Here is a 16,042-nt window from a genome sequence, read left to right as displayed (position 1 = left end):
AGCTCAGGCTCAGCAGTTTGGAGACAAAATAAGAAAAGCTGAGCAAGGCTGAGATGTTTTGTACATGTGCAGAAGAGGGAGAGTGGATATATTGGACAAAGGATGATAAAGATTGAGCTGCCACGCAGGAGGAAAAAAGAAAGAGCTCAGAGAAGATTCATGGATGTAGTAAAGGAGGACGTGCAGAGGGTGGGTGTGATTGAGGAGGATGCTGGGACAGGAGGAAATGGAGGCAGATGATCTGCTTTGGTAAACCCTAAAGCGAGCAGCTGAAAGAAGAAGAATAAGAAATAGAGGTCAACAGTTCTTTGTCACAATCATCGGATGTGATCAACATCTGTTTGAGAATCCTTCTTTCTTAGCCTGCAGCCAGCTGTCTAAAGAATTCATGAATCCTTTACGAAATTAATTAGAAATCCTGTCTGTGAGGATAAATGTACTAGTGGTGCACAGGCTGGGTAATTAAAACCTGGAAATGACTAAATCATTAGCTTTTTCAATAGATTTATTGGTGAAAGGAATACAGCCTTTAACAAATGTTTGAAGGCCCTCCGCATCCATATTTTTGATAAGAATCAAAGCTGCCGGCAGCGTGATGTTAGTCGAGCAATCACTGGTACGAAAGAAATACAGATAATGGTCAAACGTTGAAAAGTGTTCTCTCAATTGGACACTGAAGCATTATAAAGCCAACAGGACTTATACTGCTGGCGCTGAGTAATCCACATAAAAGAATCATCTGCAACATGCAGTCAGGATGTGGGTGTTGCCACACACGAACGTGGGAGTGCAACAAATTATGCAGGCCCTTCATATCACAATGTTTTCTAAGCATGTATTATTTTTTTTAACAGTGCTAATAAACTATCCTCGAAAAGGTCCAGATTCACACAGTGCTGAGAGACACAGTCGAGTAAATCGGATCACTGTCTGTCTAAAAATAAATCAGCCCTGTATTTATTAATAATTTGGATGCTATCATATTTATAACACCTGCTTCCTGTTACTGCTACAAGTTGAGGCTACACTGTAGTCTTCACCTTGTGCGCATGTTTGTTTCTGTGTTTTCTGTGCATGATAGTTTGTCTCTTTTCAAAGCCATCAAACTAATATCCGGGAACCAATACAACCTGACAGATACTATGTCTTTAAAAATCTGGAGACAACGTTCTTACTAAAAGAAGACTGTTGGAACATGAGCGACTGTGGCTGATGCGGTTATGATGAGTCAGACAGAAAATTCGACTGGAGTTTTTAACAAACATACATCTGATAGGACACCCCCCTGTGATATGGACAGCCCCCTCACTCTGCACGCTACAAAGAAGTCTTCAGCACAAACTGCAGAAGAGTGATGTTGTACAGTGTGGTTTTCCATTCTGGTTGCTGTTCAGCTTCTGTGTCTTCTCGCGAGAAGCTGCTCTTTTGCAGCCTTTCAAAAGAATACCCAGACTAGAATTAGAATGTGAACAGAATAGGAGAGGTGGATCATTAGGTTTCACCTGTGCTTCTCAAACTTGTTAATGCTTAGACAGCTGCAAGGCTGGAGATTTCAATGCTCTCCGCAGACAACCTAATGTACCCTGGTGCACTTTGCCCCTGTCCCCTGCCGACAGTGATTCATCTCTGGCAGCTCGGGTGAGGCAGGATTCAAACAACAGCCTTCTTGGTTGTGTTATGAAACATTTTGGTTTTTTCACCAATAGACGGACAGGTGGATTTGCCACTCTTAAATGGAAAAATACAACACAAATGAACAACTGGAGAAGAATGAGAGATGTGGGGAATCACGTCTGCACCAGTGAAGATTAGTGACATTGAAAAAGCTAGACCAAAACCAGGTGCATAACTAAATGGAATTCCACACCATGTGACTAAATTAAATATGGATAGACGAATACTGGGGAGAGACTCGCCAAAGGCACAAAAAAGGGTTTAACGAATCACATTTATTAAAGTAGATTTGTATGTGTAAAATACTCACTGTACAGCTACCTATTTTTGTAGACACGTGTGGAAGTGAACAAGAGTTGTGTGTGTATTGTGGTCATGTTAACATGACCACAACGTCCTGACATTTTAGAATAAAACATTAACACTGCAAGGCACAGATGGTGCTTACAGATTCTAAAGTCCTGCTTTATCAGATGGCTGGAATGAGCAAATCCAGCAATGAGAAAAGAAATTCCCACAATCTGAAGCATTCAGCAGGAATTACCTCTTGAAATTTTCCTTTTAATATAGCAAAAAGGAATTTGAACTGACGGCAATTTCTCCTTCAATGTGATTTGTCTAATTAAAAAAAAAAAAGATACAGGGAACGCTAAATTACAAATCTGGACTTTAGTGATTCCCTGCATCCTTCCTGAGTCTGGACTAGTGGATGACTGGACACATTCAAAGTCCCTCCTGAAATTTAACTGTGAGCACGTGATTAGCAGTTATGTGCACCACAACCTTCATTTAAGGAGGAGTTACAGGTGCAAAGTAAGCACAGGTAAATCCATGAGAAGTTATAGCTTTTGTTACAGTTCCCGCAGTCTCCATTTGAAGAGATGCGCCACATGCTGAGCAACACCGTGATGTGGAGCGAACCTTTTAATGAAAAAAAAAATGAAAACAAAAAATCTCTAAATCTCTCTAAATGTAGCTCGTGCTTTCTGGGATTTGTTTCAGTGTTTTATTTCATTTCATCACGTCATTCAAAACAAATAGATAAATACATGTCAAAGAAATCTCAAAGTCAAACACAATCATGTCGTAAACCAAACCATGTTTTCTACTAATGAGTAAAGCTTACTGAACAGTGGTGTCACAGTGCGACTGTTCTAGACACGTCGACCGATGTGCTGTAATTTTACAAAAGTAATAAGTAGGACGGTTGATCCAAATCGACTCATTTCAGTAACACCTGTTGGTTAGATCGTGGCCACACACAGCTCTCTTGGACTTCCGCACTCCAAGTTAAAGTTGCCAGATCGGTTTCCACAGAATGAAACAGACAGCACAGCGTGATTGGCTATCCGTGTGGCCTATATGTGCGCACCGCCCAGCAGCTCTGCTCTCCACATCACCGCTGATTGTGAGTGAATGGTAAGTTCTCTGTTTCACCCCATGTAACACCCACAAACTTTAAAAAAAAAAAAAGATTAAGTCACTTTTCCAAGTGCTGCGCGTAAAACTGTATGTCGCTCTTCTTGTGCGTGTGTGTTTGCAGAGCTGCAAGAGACGCTCAAAGTCCCGGCTTCTAACAGTCCCACAGGTGTCATCCTTCCAATCAGGTCAGTGTCAGTTCAACTTTACGACGCTGTCTAATTCTAAGGCTTTAAAACGTGAACGCTCACATTCAGTATGCTCGCGTAAAGTTCACACGAGGCTAACTTTAATGTATCTGTCTTAATCTTAAGAAGGTTAGAAACTGTTTTAAATGAAAAGGCACCGCCACTGTCGTATGTGCCGACATCATTTAACGTTGTGGTGGAGTAAGGCTGTTTAGATTAATGCACGTTGAATTTACATATTATTAACTCGCTTTTCAACGTCAGTAAACTACGCGTTTCGTCAAATGTCTGAAGTACATTCAACTCAAAAATGCTCAAAATAAACGTAAACGAGTTTTATTCACGCAGATTTTTCTCAGCATTAGTTATGAATCGAAACTTATGCAGCAATCATGGCTTTAGGTGATTCAGGTGCAGCTAACGGGGTCAGATTTATGCTTGATGCATGGATGTATGCATGCTGCTTGACTGACACTTGTTTCCCTCCACTAGTGTCATGAGCTCCCCGAAAAGCCCTGACGGTGCCGGGACAGATGCTCCTTGCCAGCCCTCCTCCTCAGTTGAGAGCAGTGGGTACACGGACACGGAGCCTCGTCTCCTGGCTGGGACTCGGTCCTCCCTCCTGGCTCGACGTCTCATGCGCTTACAGGCCTACAGTAGCCACTTCACCCCCGTTACGCGCCGGAAGAGGGAGATGATCCCAGACGATAAGAAAGATGCCAGCTACTGGGACAAGCGACGGAAGAACAACGAGGCGGCCAAGCGGTCCAGGGAGAAGAGGAGGCTGAATGACCTGGTGATAGAGGGCCAGTTACTGGCTCTGAGCGAGGAGAACGCCCAGCTGCGGGCTCAAGTCCTTAACCTGCAGTACATCAGTACCCTGAGCATAGAAAAAACCAAAGCACCCTCTCCCTCTGCGACATCAACTGCGCCTGTCCTAGCGCCCACTCTGCCCTTGTCGCCCATACCTCCCCACACCCCTTCTCTCTTCCAGGCAGGGATCAGGGCTGTGCGACAACAGGAAACTGCACTGAACCAGTATGAGTCCAAGCTCCCTTGTTTTGGCTCAACTAGAGGTCTTTTTAACCCACTAAGCCATCGCAATTGTGGGACACAGCCAGGCATCCTTCCTCTCACCGGCTCCGGTGTCCTTTCGCTCCGAGATAGTTTAGGGAGCGGAAGGTCAGGGGAGGTAGGAGTGGATGTCCAGCGCCAGGTCTCCTCCGCCGATGTAATCCCCATCTCCCCCAGTGTATCTTCCCCACCCGTCTCTTCCTTCTCAGCAATCATGTCCTCACCTGACACTCTCCACCATGCCTCTGCGCTCTCGTACCCACCCCAAAACTGGCTGGTGCCCCAGCTGAACCACTCGGCTGTGTGTAATAATCTTCTTCTGCCCTGGAGGTCCTCCTACCTGGCTCCGTCGGCCGTCTACTCCGGCCTTCCTCTCCACTTACAAGAAAGGCAAAGCCAGGGTGTCGGTGTGGAGGCGCACATTCAGAGGGGGCTGAAGAGTCGGTTCAGCAGTGCAACGCCTGGTTTGTCTCAGCTCGGAATGCATCTCAGTTCTGGGGGACGCTGACTGGACAGTTTAACTGTTAAGGTGTAACTTACAAGAAGTTTTTAAAAAATCCCCAAACTTAACGTGATTCCATACGCGTCCAAATGAGATGTGAGGTGAAGGCTTTTGCAGCTGTTTTTTTTTTTGTTTGCCAGTAAATACGCAGTCCAAAAAGAATGAAACGTGTGCAGTGGGTCATAATGAAAATATGAACAATTAAAAAACGAAATAAACAGCCTTCACGTGGCCTATATTCCCCGAAAGATCAGCCATGAACAATGTATTTTACCACGAGCTACACGGCACGATTTTCTGTGGTTTTATTCTGTTTGAATGAAGCTTTTGCGCTCCCGCTCTTTGTCTGCATTTGTTTTATACAATGAAATATTAATGTATAATGTAATAAACACACAAGCTGTTTTTTCGATATTGTTTTTTAATGTTATTCCGGACTTTTCTTTTTCATTCAGATTATTTAATTTCATTGCAGTATAGGTATTTCTTGTACATTTTTTTACCCTTTGCCAGTGATGAAAAACAAACAAACAAAAAGAAAAACACAGCGACTGCACCAGTGAAACTGTGCGTGCTGACTCGGTATTCCCCTTTATCCCCACTGCGTGATTTCCCAGCACAATTCGACTCGATGGAAAACTGAACGTTGAACCGTTTATTTGTGGGTCAGCAGCTCAGTGAGACACAATCCACCACATTTCAGTGAGACACCACATCTGGGTAATGTTTAAATCTTTAAATGCTATGCTTTTGTTAGAATAAGGTCTTTAATATATGAATGTATATCCATGCATTCGAATAGTCCTGTTAGTCATTTTACAATCAAGTATAAAAGTAATGCTTTAAGTCTAAAAGTAAAGTAAGTATAAAACTCTAAGAATATACTTAGAATATACTCTAACTATAAAAAGTATTACTTTTATACTTGTCTAAGTATAAAAGTAATACTTTAAGTATAAAATATACTTAGTGTGCATATATATATATATAGATAGATAGATAGATAGATAGATAGATATACCAAGTATAAAAGTAATACTTTAAGTATAAAATACTTGGCGTGTATATATATGTGTGTGCATATATATACACTAAGAGCAAACGTAAGTATAAAACTCTAAGAATATACTTACACACACACACACACACTCTAAGTATATTTTATACTTAAAGTAATACTTTTAAACTTAGTTGTCTAACTAATATCTACCTTTAGTACGCACTCTGGGGAAAATTATTTATTCATAAGCGTCAGTAAATCACATCTGAGATTTCATTTTTGTGATATGGAAATAAAGGCAGGCCGTTAACGTGTAAAGGCAAATAAACAATCAGGAACATTCTGATTTAGGTCTATATCTTAGGTCTCAACGTTCACTGGAAAATCCACCTATAATCCTTCCAGCCTCATAACTTTGTTATTAAATATGCTAACATTAGCGCTTAGAAAGCCTCGTAAGCTTCTGTTCGGTATTTAAGCTCAAATCCACTTTTTGAGTTATGTTTTAAATATGATTATGTGACAGCAGATTTGCTATTAGAAGTACTTTCGGCTGCTCCCTTTCTTATAAAGCGTCACCACAGCAGGGGGGCTCTGCCTGCTTCATTTTTTTATTTGTATTTATTTGTGTTTAATCCCTTTTTATCCCCTTCTTAATGTAACCCCCCCCCCCCCCAGAAAAAAAAGGTCCGGGTATCCTCTCGCAACAGGATCTTTCACTTGTTAGGCGACTGGAGCATCATGTCATCTCTGACCTGCTACGCAGTGCCATCGCAATCGGCTCTTAAATACCCATGCACGATCTTGAAGCCTCCAGCAGAGGGCGCTACAACACAAACGGTGTGGCAGATGGATTTCGTTTTGTGGAATAATTTCTGCCTCTCCAGTAGTATGTATGCATTTTTCAAACATGCACCGGTTTTAGAGTAAATAACTAAATAAAGTAAACGTAAACTAATATTAATGCTACCAATATATTCACATTGCATATTTTTATTCAGACTTCAAAGAAAGAATATTATATATATATCCTGTATAGTTTGTGTGTTTGTGTGTTATGGGTTAAATTCTTTTTATGGGATATGTCATAAATGAGAAACTGGTGACATGACCTATATTGTCAGACAAAATCACATCCTTTGACCCAGATTTTATTTGTTTGGATGTGGTCACCCCAATTCAATCATGGATTTGAACTTTACTCTCCTCTGAATAAATGCTTGACCTCCTTTCTTGAAAAGGGACGGCCTAAATTAAGGCATCCCAGGTGTTAAAGTTAAAAACAGAAAAAAAAACGATGACTGAATGTCCTGTTTAACGTACTGGAACTCGTCCGTCAGGGCTCGTGATGTCAAATTCATGTCTTTGTGTAAGACACGTTCCAGCTTTGACAAACCGCGTGCGTCTCAGTGTTCGTCCATCCAACACAGAGAGATGGACTGAAAAGAAGTTTACGTGCGAGTTTAGAAAATAACATTTTGGCATAAAAGGAACTCTCTTTCAGCCCTTTGAAAAAGAAAACATTTTTGCCTCCACGTGGACCTCTCGTGCTTATTTTTCTAACATTAAGGACTTACACGCATCACAACAGGAAGCCAAAAATCTGTCTACATGTGACACTGGCTATACATAGAAATGGGCGTTGAAGTAAAATTTCCAGTCACGACAAAAGCATGTATTTTAATTCTTGTGTCAAAGTCATTTTGACACAGGAATTATTATATTATAACAAAAGATTCTAAATTTGGATAAGAAGAAGATTAACTGAGCAGAGGCTTGAAATACACTCTCATAAGTCACAAACACTTCTGCATTTTCTGCGAATCTGAGGTGCCAAAGATTTATTTAAAAGTCACACATAAAGTTTTAGTCACATCTCCTCACACTTATGCTTTACACTAAATATCTGAACAACGCAGAACTGATGGTCATATCATTACCTGGCTGTTGTGGCTTTTATCTCTAAAACGTCTCATATTACTAAGACTGCCGCAACTACTGCTGCGCCCAAGCTTTTCTGGAACGAGACATCAGGTATGTGACTGAATTTTAACATGTGGTTAAAACATTTCACTAGTATCATAGTGCAGCTGCAGTACGAACAAAATGCTGTAAAGATGCTAACAATGCATTTACTCTAGAGATTTGTAAAAAATCATATAGCTTTACTAAACTCTAGGGCATTAGATGCATGTTTTCATTCAGTTTTGGCATGCTATCGACCAAATATGCCTAAAATTGAAAGCAGCATCATACAGGGGAGACCCCTGTGTGGGCAAGCCACTACCACCACAATATGATCGACATCAAGGAAAGCAGTCAGACACTTTTCATGCGACAACAGAGGTGGACAGCCAGAGTTAAAGACAGGAAAACAGCGCGTTAAAAAAGGCTGAGAGCAAAGCAAAAAAGAGCGAGGTGAGAGGGTAGGACTGAAAGCAACAAAGTATTATGATCCCCACTCGACTCATATGTGCATTAATTGCTTGACAGTGTCTAACAGAAGAGTTCGGCACTCTAAGTTGTACATTAGGGCGAGAGCGAGACCTCTCTGAAACAGTTCACTGGCAGCTCGACGGCAGCAGATCTTGTGGATACGCTTGCAGAAGGTAAGGCCTGAAGCGCATTTTCTCACATATACTGGCACCGACCATGTATGTTAAAAGCAAAAAGACAGAATGAAGGAAATGGTTGAGGTGTTAGTGACCGAGGGACGGACATTTATCAACGCGTGCACAACTGGTCTTGCTGTGACCACAGCAAAACATAACTGTGTATTCTGTGAAATTGTCAGCTCAGCAAACCTTTGAATCGCTTCACTTCACTCGCGACCAAAAGCAGAATTAAGCAGCCAGACTTGTAAAGTGTCATTTTCTTAATTCAAAATTAAATCAGGTATTTATTCTATATTCTATTATCTGGTGACAGTTGTTTGAGGAAGAGGAAGTGTTTGCACTGTGTAACTATGCGCAAGAGGAGCCCAGTTGTGTACATGGAGCTTCTCTACAGCAAACGACATATTTCTGTTAGCTGTATTTTTTAAATAAACTACCAAGGATAGGAATAAAAAATACTTTTTGATGTTCTGCAATGACCTCACAGTTATATCAGAATACGAACGCTCTGAAAAAACTCAGAAATCTCAGAAAAAAACGAACGTTTGTTTTATGAAAGGTGAAAAGTTATACAAAGTTAGAATAGAGCACAGAACAACAGTAAGATATGATGTTGGATGATCTATAGCTCATATGAATTATTGTATGTCATCTCTGCAGTGGTGTTTATGTGAGTGATTCAGTTTGTATCTGTATGTTTCTCTATTTGCTAGTTGAATTATTCAAAAAGTCCGGGATGGATTTGCATGAAAATGACCAAACGTGGGCTCGGCCCAACTCAGAGATCGTTGGCTTTTGAAGCCGAGCTAGCCCCGCATGCAGATCCCCATTTTTGGAGGGATTCTTTACCATTGCGAGGGAAGGCGAAACTGGATACTTCGTGCAATTTTAGCAAATCCGTATCAAACTGAAGTCTTAAAAAATGGGACAACTAATCGTGATGTTCTCAAAAACAATGTCACAAATGAATCGCTTCTGATCCAATCAATTCAACCATGATGTGGAGGAAAATGTCTTGGACCGCTCTTAGATGCTGCGCTGTGATGTAGATGTGAGAAAGTGGGAGTTTTTAAACATTTATTAATTCATAAGTTACCAATCCATCATCGTGCATACTTCTCAGACTAAGAAGTGGTCTCACCCAAAGCTGAACATTTTTAATAAAATTATATTTACTGCAATGACGATACCTTGGTCACTTAGTAATATTTTACGCATGATATAGTTGGGACATTTCGCCCGTATGAAGCCTGAGTTTGATCGGAGCTGCAAACATCACAAGTTTGCAGAAAGTGAATGTGTGTTTTATGAAAGCATAAAATGATTTTACTAGTAAGTGAAGGTTCACTGTCCACTCAGAAGTAAATAAAGGTCAAGCACTTTGGTAGCAGCGTTGCTAGTAACGCTCGCTATGAGCGACCGGAAGACTTCAAGCATAAATCCAAAAGGTTTCAAAAAGTAGTGCGATCACAAGTCTAGCACATTTATGCAAATTTTATAGTCAGTCATGAAGCTAAATGTCTATTTTGTGATACGAATCATAATTTGTGACACTTGAATAATAAAATGTTTATGTCGGTATGGCTGACAAAACAATGAGGAAATAATATTTTTCACGTAAAGTCAGGAAAATTACAAAAAAAGGCAGAACGCCTGATGTTTCGGAACATATTTACTGCATGCAAAGCATCGTGAGGATGGTAGTTTGTATTTTATCTGCTCTTCAAGAAATGCATTGCATTAGAAGACGGTTAAAAGCAAGAACGGAGGCGAGTTCTTTATTCACCCAACAGGGAATTCTCTCACACTAATGGCAGTTTCAAGGTGATGTGAATAGAGTACATTGAGGTGGAAAGCCACAGAATATGGACTGACCAACTTTTCCTATGAGCACTTATTTTAACAAAGCTTGGCAGGGTACAGAGCAACACAACAACAGATGTTAGAGTGTGAGAAAACGGATAGACACCAAAAGAAGAAGTCTGAGAGTTCCTTACTAAAAAGCAGGCGGGCTATAATTAGTCGATAAGAAACAGGTGCAAATGTGCAGCAGAGTAGTGAGCGGGGTTGGCCTCAAGAGAGATTTCACTCAGGAACCCTCTCTTTTTTTATTTTCTCTTTGTCTGTGTCTTCCTTTGTGATTATTGTTTTCTCTCTTCCTGCTGTTGCTTCTTTTTTTTTTTAATGTACAACAAGTAGTTTTTGTGTCAGACACCAGTTTGCAGGTGTGCACGTTCTCACACAGAAACACACGGGGTTTCTCTGGGCAAAGGTTTGAATATTTTTAACCAATGTGTACTCTCACCACTACACACACGGTACATGGCCTCTTTGAAACTACAGTTCTGTTGCCTCTGGCAAAGTCTGACTGTACGGTCACTCGACATGCTAAGAAAGTACTTTCATTTTGTACAACAGAAATAAAAAAGGCCATTCTACAGCCTTGCAGGGCATTGCACGGTAAGTAATAAGCTGTGAAGTTATTGTTTGCATTTAAGAGCATGCTATATGTGTGACATCCTGAGTGACAGCTTTTTTTGCAGCTCTTCTATGAGGTGTCACAATTGACTACTATCATAAAGTACCGTGCAGTGTATGATTAAAAAAAACCCACTTATCAGGTATTATATTGTGAGCAAGAATAAGGTGTGAATGAAACATCAATGAGTTAAAAGAGATAAGTGTAAGCCTAGCATGTATGAGTCTATGTGTGTTTCTGATTGCACGTACAGGAGGCTGGCTGTGGTTTTTAACACATTGTTCACCCATCTTGCACAGCTTCCCATAAAAACCACCCACAAACCCACGTGAATAAAAGAGAATTCATTAGCAGCAGTCAGTATTCCTCCTATTCTGTTCATTTAAAGAAGGATTTGAGGTAGATGTACAGCAAAATGGACAAACTCTTACTGGCTGCACGTTTGTTCACACAACAAAGTGATGCACAAAGATGAAAGTGCTGGAGAGGGGAAGCAGTGACTAGAAGGACAAGGCGATCAAAGAGGAAGATGAGGGGGAGACAAAGTGAGAAACACAAAGCATTGTTTGACTTCACGTTAACTAAAGATACCTATGCGTAATTTGCATACGCCAAGCTTAGGTCACCTCAGCTGAACTAAAAGCCGCTCGGTGCGACAGCATCTTCTCGGTCGCGTAAAACCTTGCGTGAAAAGTTTCCGTTAAGAAGCGTTTTATTTGGTTTCACAGATATAAAAGTAAAAAGAGAAAGGCTTGATGAGTATTTTTATTTGTTTTTGACAACACAGATCTGTGAAATCACAAATGCAAACTCTTCTAATTTGGCCCATGATGCAGACAAAGCACGCTGATGACTCAGTATGGAATATGGAGCTAACACACAAAGCCACAATCTTGCCATTCTATGTATTGTTTCCAGCCTTATTATTTTCATATGTTTCATATTGAGACAGGTAGGTGGTGAGGCTAGTTCAGGAAGGGGTGATGTGGGTCTCGAGGTGCTAGACAGAGTGTAATAAAGTACTGAACTGTAATAGCCTCTAAATATTTTTGGAGAGGAAAAAAACCATAATGGCATGAAAATGGTCTGCCATAGATAGACAGCCTCTACAGGCACGTGCAGTATTTTATACAATTATATCCTATTTTTAAAAAAGCCCTTTCTATCTGAACATTAGCCATTTATATGCTTAAAGCGAGACAAACAAACACAAAGTTGCAAAAACACAAAGTATATGTGCCTCTATTACTCAAAACATTATAAGATTAGGGACTAGCACTGCAACGGCATCCCGTTGTCATCAGCTTGCCCTAACAATATGACAAAAATATGGAGAAGTGCCTGCTGTTTTCTTTAACCAGACCCTGAAACTGCCTCCGTAAGTGTAAGAATCCAAATGTGAGACATATTCAGATTATAAATGTGTTTAATGACAAGAATCACTCAGAGCGTTCAAACCTTCACCGAGGCAGCTCGCTCTGTGCACGCGACTTCCTTTTAAGGGAATAGGATTGCATTTCGTGTATGTTCACCTTGTTTTCCTCGTTCCTTTAAAATGCATTTAAAATATGTAATGGATAACGGGTACTGATTTGTAAATAACTAACTGTATTCTGCAGCATATCTCTGATTAGCTCATTCTCTCTCTTGATGATACTTTCTTTAAATATTTAACATATTTGAGGATCATCTTGAAAGAAAGGCAGATATGAGTCAAATGTGACGTGATATTTGGATGCAAACGATACTCAGAATCCTCAAATACCATAATCATCTCCTAAATGTTGTCAGGACAAACAGAGGCAGCAGAATTTTAAACATAAGACATTTTACTGAAGTTTGACCTTGAAGAAGAGGTCAGAAGTCCAAAGTAATATTTTGAATCCCCCTATATCATGTCTTATATTCCCTTATGCTGTCAATATAAACAGCGGTAATTAGAAACAGTTTTAAACAGCTCTACGCAGCATTATTATCACGTCGACTTATCTATTGACCTTGAAAGAGAGGTCAGAGGTCAAATGTGACATATTTTAAATCTTCACACGGTACTTTCTAAATGTTGACAGCGCACAGTACAGCTGTAAGGTTGCAGGAAATCGTCATGTTATTTGAAAAGAACCCCAAAGCATAAATATGTTGTGGTTCCTGTTTGTTTAATGTAAAGCTATATCTATAATTACCTCCACCAAGGACGTTTTTGGCAGCGTTTGCACGTGTGTCATTCTGTAAACGTGATATTTCAAAATGTTTTTATTGAATTCTGACCAGTGTAGAGCGGGGTCACATTAACAGTTCATTAAAATTTGTCTCATTAATCATTAAAAAACTGCAGATTAGTTTCCTGATAAAGAACTCATTGCTTACTCAGCTGCTCGCTCCACTAACTGCTCTCCTCTACTCGATTTCAGGTCTCTGTTGTGACTCGCTCTTCATTTAGCATGGAGTCCCTACCGCTAGCTTTTCACGGGGGCCAAGAAAACCATGTTTTACACGTGGAAAACGATCTGGTACGTAAAGGACCCCGTCGCAAGAGGGAGTTCATACCTGAAGAAAAGAAGGATGAGCTCTACTGGGAGAAACGTCGCAAGAACAACGAAGCTGCCAAGCGGTCACGGGAGAAGAGAAGGATGAATGACTATGTGCTGGAGACTCATCTCATGGCTCTGAAAGAAGAAAACGCCAGGCTCAGTGCTGAGTTAATGGCCATCAAGCTTCACTTTGGCTTGGTTCACCCTGCAGCGTACACAGGCCAACAAAGTAATCCACTGCAATGCCATTTCAACAGCAGCAGCCAGCCTGTAAGCACCACCAGCACCCACCAACAATCCCTGCAGAGAAACTACTACTGGGGTGGTAGAGACTCTTCTGTCCTGCCCAGTCACCAGCCTTCTAACTCCTTTCTGATCCCTGCATATGCCCTTCATACGATGAGAGGCTATTCGTATTTCAACAGACCAGCTACTAGCGGCTCTGGCATCCTCAAGCCCCTTGTGCTTCCTCGAAATCTCCTGCCAACCCATTCCCATCATCCCGTAGGTCCTCTACTGAAGCCCATGGCAACAAGAACCCCCTCAGATGAAGAGGAGGAGCAGCAGGTTCCAGGGCTGCTGTCCATGTCTTGCCCACCTCCGCCTCATAAAATCATCGCCAGAGCAGGCAGAGCCCATTCTCCACAAAGACAATACATGTCTGACTGACTGTGAAACACAGAAGGACGAATCTAGCGTACAGCTTCATCAACCAAGAAACAAATGTGTTATTTCTTTTTCAGTACTGTCATACATGCCTGCTGACGATGTAACGTTATTGCTGGGAACTAACTGCTCAAGGTGCGCAGCCCTTTCAAAACGAGAACTTTTCAAGTGTGTGCAGCATGCAAACCTCCCCCCTCTCCACTTTTTGTTCCTACAGAATCAGCTGTCAGCTCTAAGTTGCTGACCATTCCCATTGCAGCCACATAAAGAACATTCTAAAGTAGGGAGTACAATTTTTTCCATACAGTCCATTCAGGCTGTTTAACTTCACAGAGCACGATGCTGTGGTGTTTGTGCAGTTCGCTGTTTGGTACTTTCCTGAGAAAGTATACAAAGAATAAAATGCACACAGAAGTAGCCACATGTGGGTCAGTGACGATAACAACACACGCTCACCTTTGCCCACCACTCTCACTTCAGAATTTTATGCAAAACTGTGACCGAGCTACAGATGTGTGTCCGGTGTCACGGTGTTTCACTGGTGTTAATGTGACTGACGATGTTAATGCAGAATTTACAATTAAACTTCTCTGTCATCATATCACACACTGCCTTTACAAACTGTAGGCCACAGTCTGCCTCCAAACGGAAAGAGTGAAGTATGAAGATGATCTGTTTTGCCGTGTGAGCAGATGTAGTCATGTTCTTCCATACTATGCCTACAATTTGTTTTTATTGTTCCATTAGAACCCTGACATTGTTTTTAATATTTTTACATGCAAAATTGATTAAAACAGATGAATAACAGCATTTTGAACAAAGTCTTTGCTTTATTCTTTGACACAAAGATGAAAAACACTTCTCTGACTTCTAACCATGAAGATTGCCCACCCCTGGGCCTCTGTGTCCATGCTTAAGGTTTTTGGGGCTTTGCTAATAAAGTGTGACAGTCTAACCTCATAGAGATAAAAACAGAACTATTGCATAGGATTTACAAAAACAGTAGCTGTGACCCCTTTCTTGGATTTGGCTTGCGTTTCAGTGTGTTTTTGAGTCAGCAGCCAGCCGCCCGGGCTGTAGCAGGTTGCTGGCTCATTGCCTGACAGTGCTGCTGGCCAGGCAATGTCCCAGTGGCTCAAAGAGAAACTCAAAGAAACATTCAGTGTCAACAGAAAGACAGCAGCTGACTGCAGATGAACTCTTTTTATAATATCACACTACTTTACAATAACTTAACCAGCTATTTAACATCAATTACGAAGCAACATCAGATATGCAAAAGTAAATTGGAACTTGGACTATGTTCAGAAACAATTTGCATTCAATAAAGAGTGAGCAAAAGAAATCCCACCTGTTTGCTTGCTTCTTATTTGTTATAATTGTCTCTCACGGGTAACGCCTAACTTTGTTATCAGCAGATATCCAACTGAAATAACAGGCAGCTGTTATTCCTCTGAAGCTATTAGCTGGGTTATATTTCTCATCAAGACTACAGCCTACAGGAGTCTGACGGACAGCTAGCAAGCTATAAGCTATTTTTTTTTTTAGCCTTTTTCAAATAGGAACAGTGGACAGAAAGAGGGGGGGAGGCATGCGGCAAATTATTTTTACGCGCTCTCAGCCATACAGCATTGTGGTCGCCGACTCATCCCAGTGAGCTTAAGCAGCACAGGAAGCTACTGATCTGGTGGCTAAACAAAACTTCCATGTAGTTACAACAGAGAAAATGTGGTAATTTCAGAGTGAGATGCACTTACAGCTTTTTAAAGCTGCCGAAGTACTCGTGGTGTTCTTTAAGCATTTGTGGACATTAGATTAAACAAATAAAATAAAAAATAAAGCACTGGAGGGATTTTTTTTTTCTTAAATAACTTTGTTTTACCTCTGGATTACA

The 16,042-nt window shown here is 40.9% G+C and overlaps 2 protein-coding genes across 3 annotated transcripts; both read left to right on the top strand.

Moving 5' to 3' along the window:
• Positions 1-3,044: 3,044 nt before the first annotated feature.
• LOC118454116 (uncharacterized) lies at positions 3,045-4,871 on the top strand. Of its 2 annotated transcripts, XM_035907425.1 has the most exons (3): positions 3,045-3,093; positions 3,218-3,281; positions 3,774-4,871. In XM_035907425.1, exon 3 carries the CDS (start codon positions 3,778-3,780, stop codon positions 4,861-4,863), a length of 1,086 nt encoding a protein of 361 aa, XP_035763318.1. In that variant the 5' UTR covers positions 3,045-3,093; positions 3,218-3,281; positions 3,774-3,777; the 3' UTR covers positions 4,864-4,871. The 2 variants fall into 2 exon arrangements, with proteins under 2 accessions (XP_035763318.1, XP_035763319.1); XM_035907426.1 differs by lacking the exon at positions 3,045-3,093 and having other exon boundaries at positions 3,204-3,281.
• An 8,486-nt stretch (positions 4,872-13,357) lies between these two features.
• Positions 13,358-14,151, top strand: nfil3-4 (nuclear factor, interleukin 3 regulated, member 4). The gene has a single exon (XM_006790554.3). It carries the CDS (start codon positions 13,393-13,395, stop codon positions 14,149-14,151), a length of 759 nt encoding a protein of 252 aa, XP_006790617.1. The 5' UTR covers positions 13,358-13,392.
• The last annotated feature ends 1,891 nt before the right edge of the window (positions 14,152-16,042 follow it).

The sequence above is a fragment of the Neolamprologus brichardi genome, chromosome 23 (genome assembly GCF_056152115.1).
Source record: "Neolamprologus brichardi isolate AB-2024 chromosome 23, ASM5615211v1, whole genome shotgun sequence".
Classification (NCBI taxonomy): Eukaryota; Metazoa; Chordata; class Actinopteri; order Cichliformes; family Cichlidae; genus Neolamprologus; species Neolamprologus brichardi.
Note: the sequence above shows the minus strand (reverse complement) of the source record. Positions and strands in the feature narration are given on the sequence as shown.

Excerpts from the sequence above, each read along its gene's own strand:
- nfil3-4 (XM_006790554.3), top strand. The coding sequence starts at position 13,393 with ATGGAGTCCCTACCGCTAGCTTTTCACGGGGGCCAAGAAAACCATGTT.
- LOC118454116 (XM_035907425.1), top strand. The coding sequence starts at position 3,778 with ATGAGCTCCCCGAAAAGCCCTGACGGTGCCGGGACAGATGCTCCTTGC.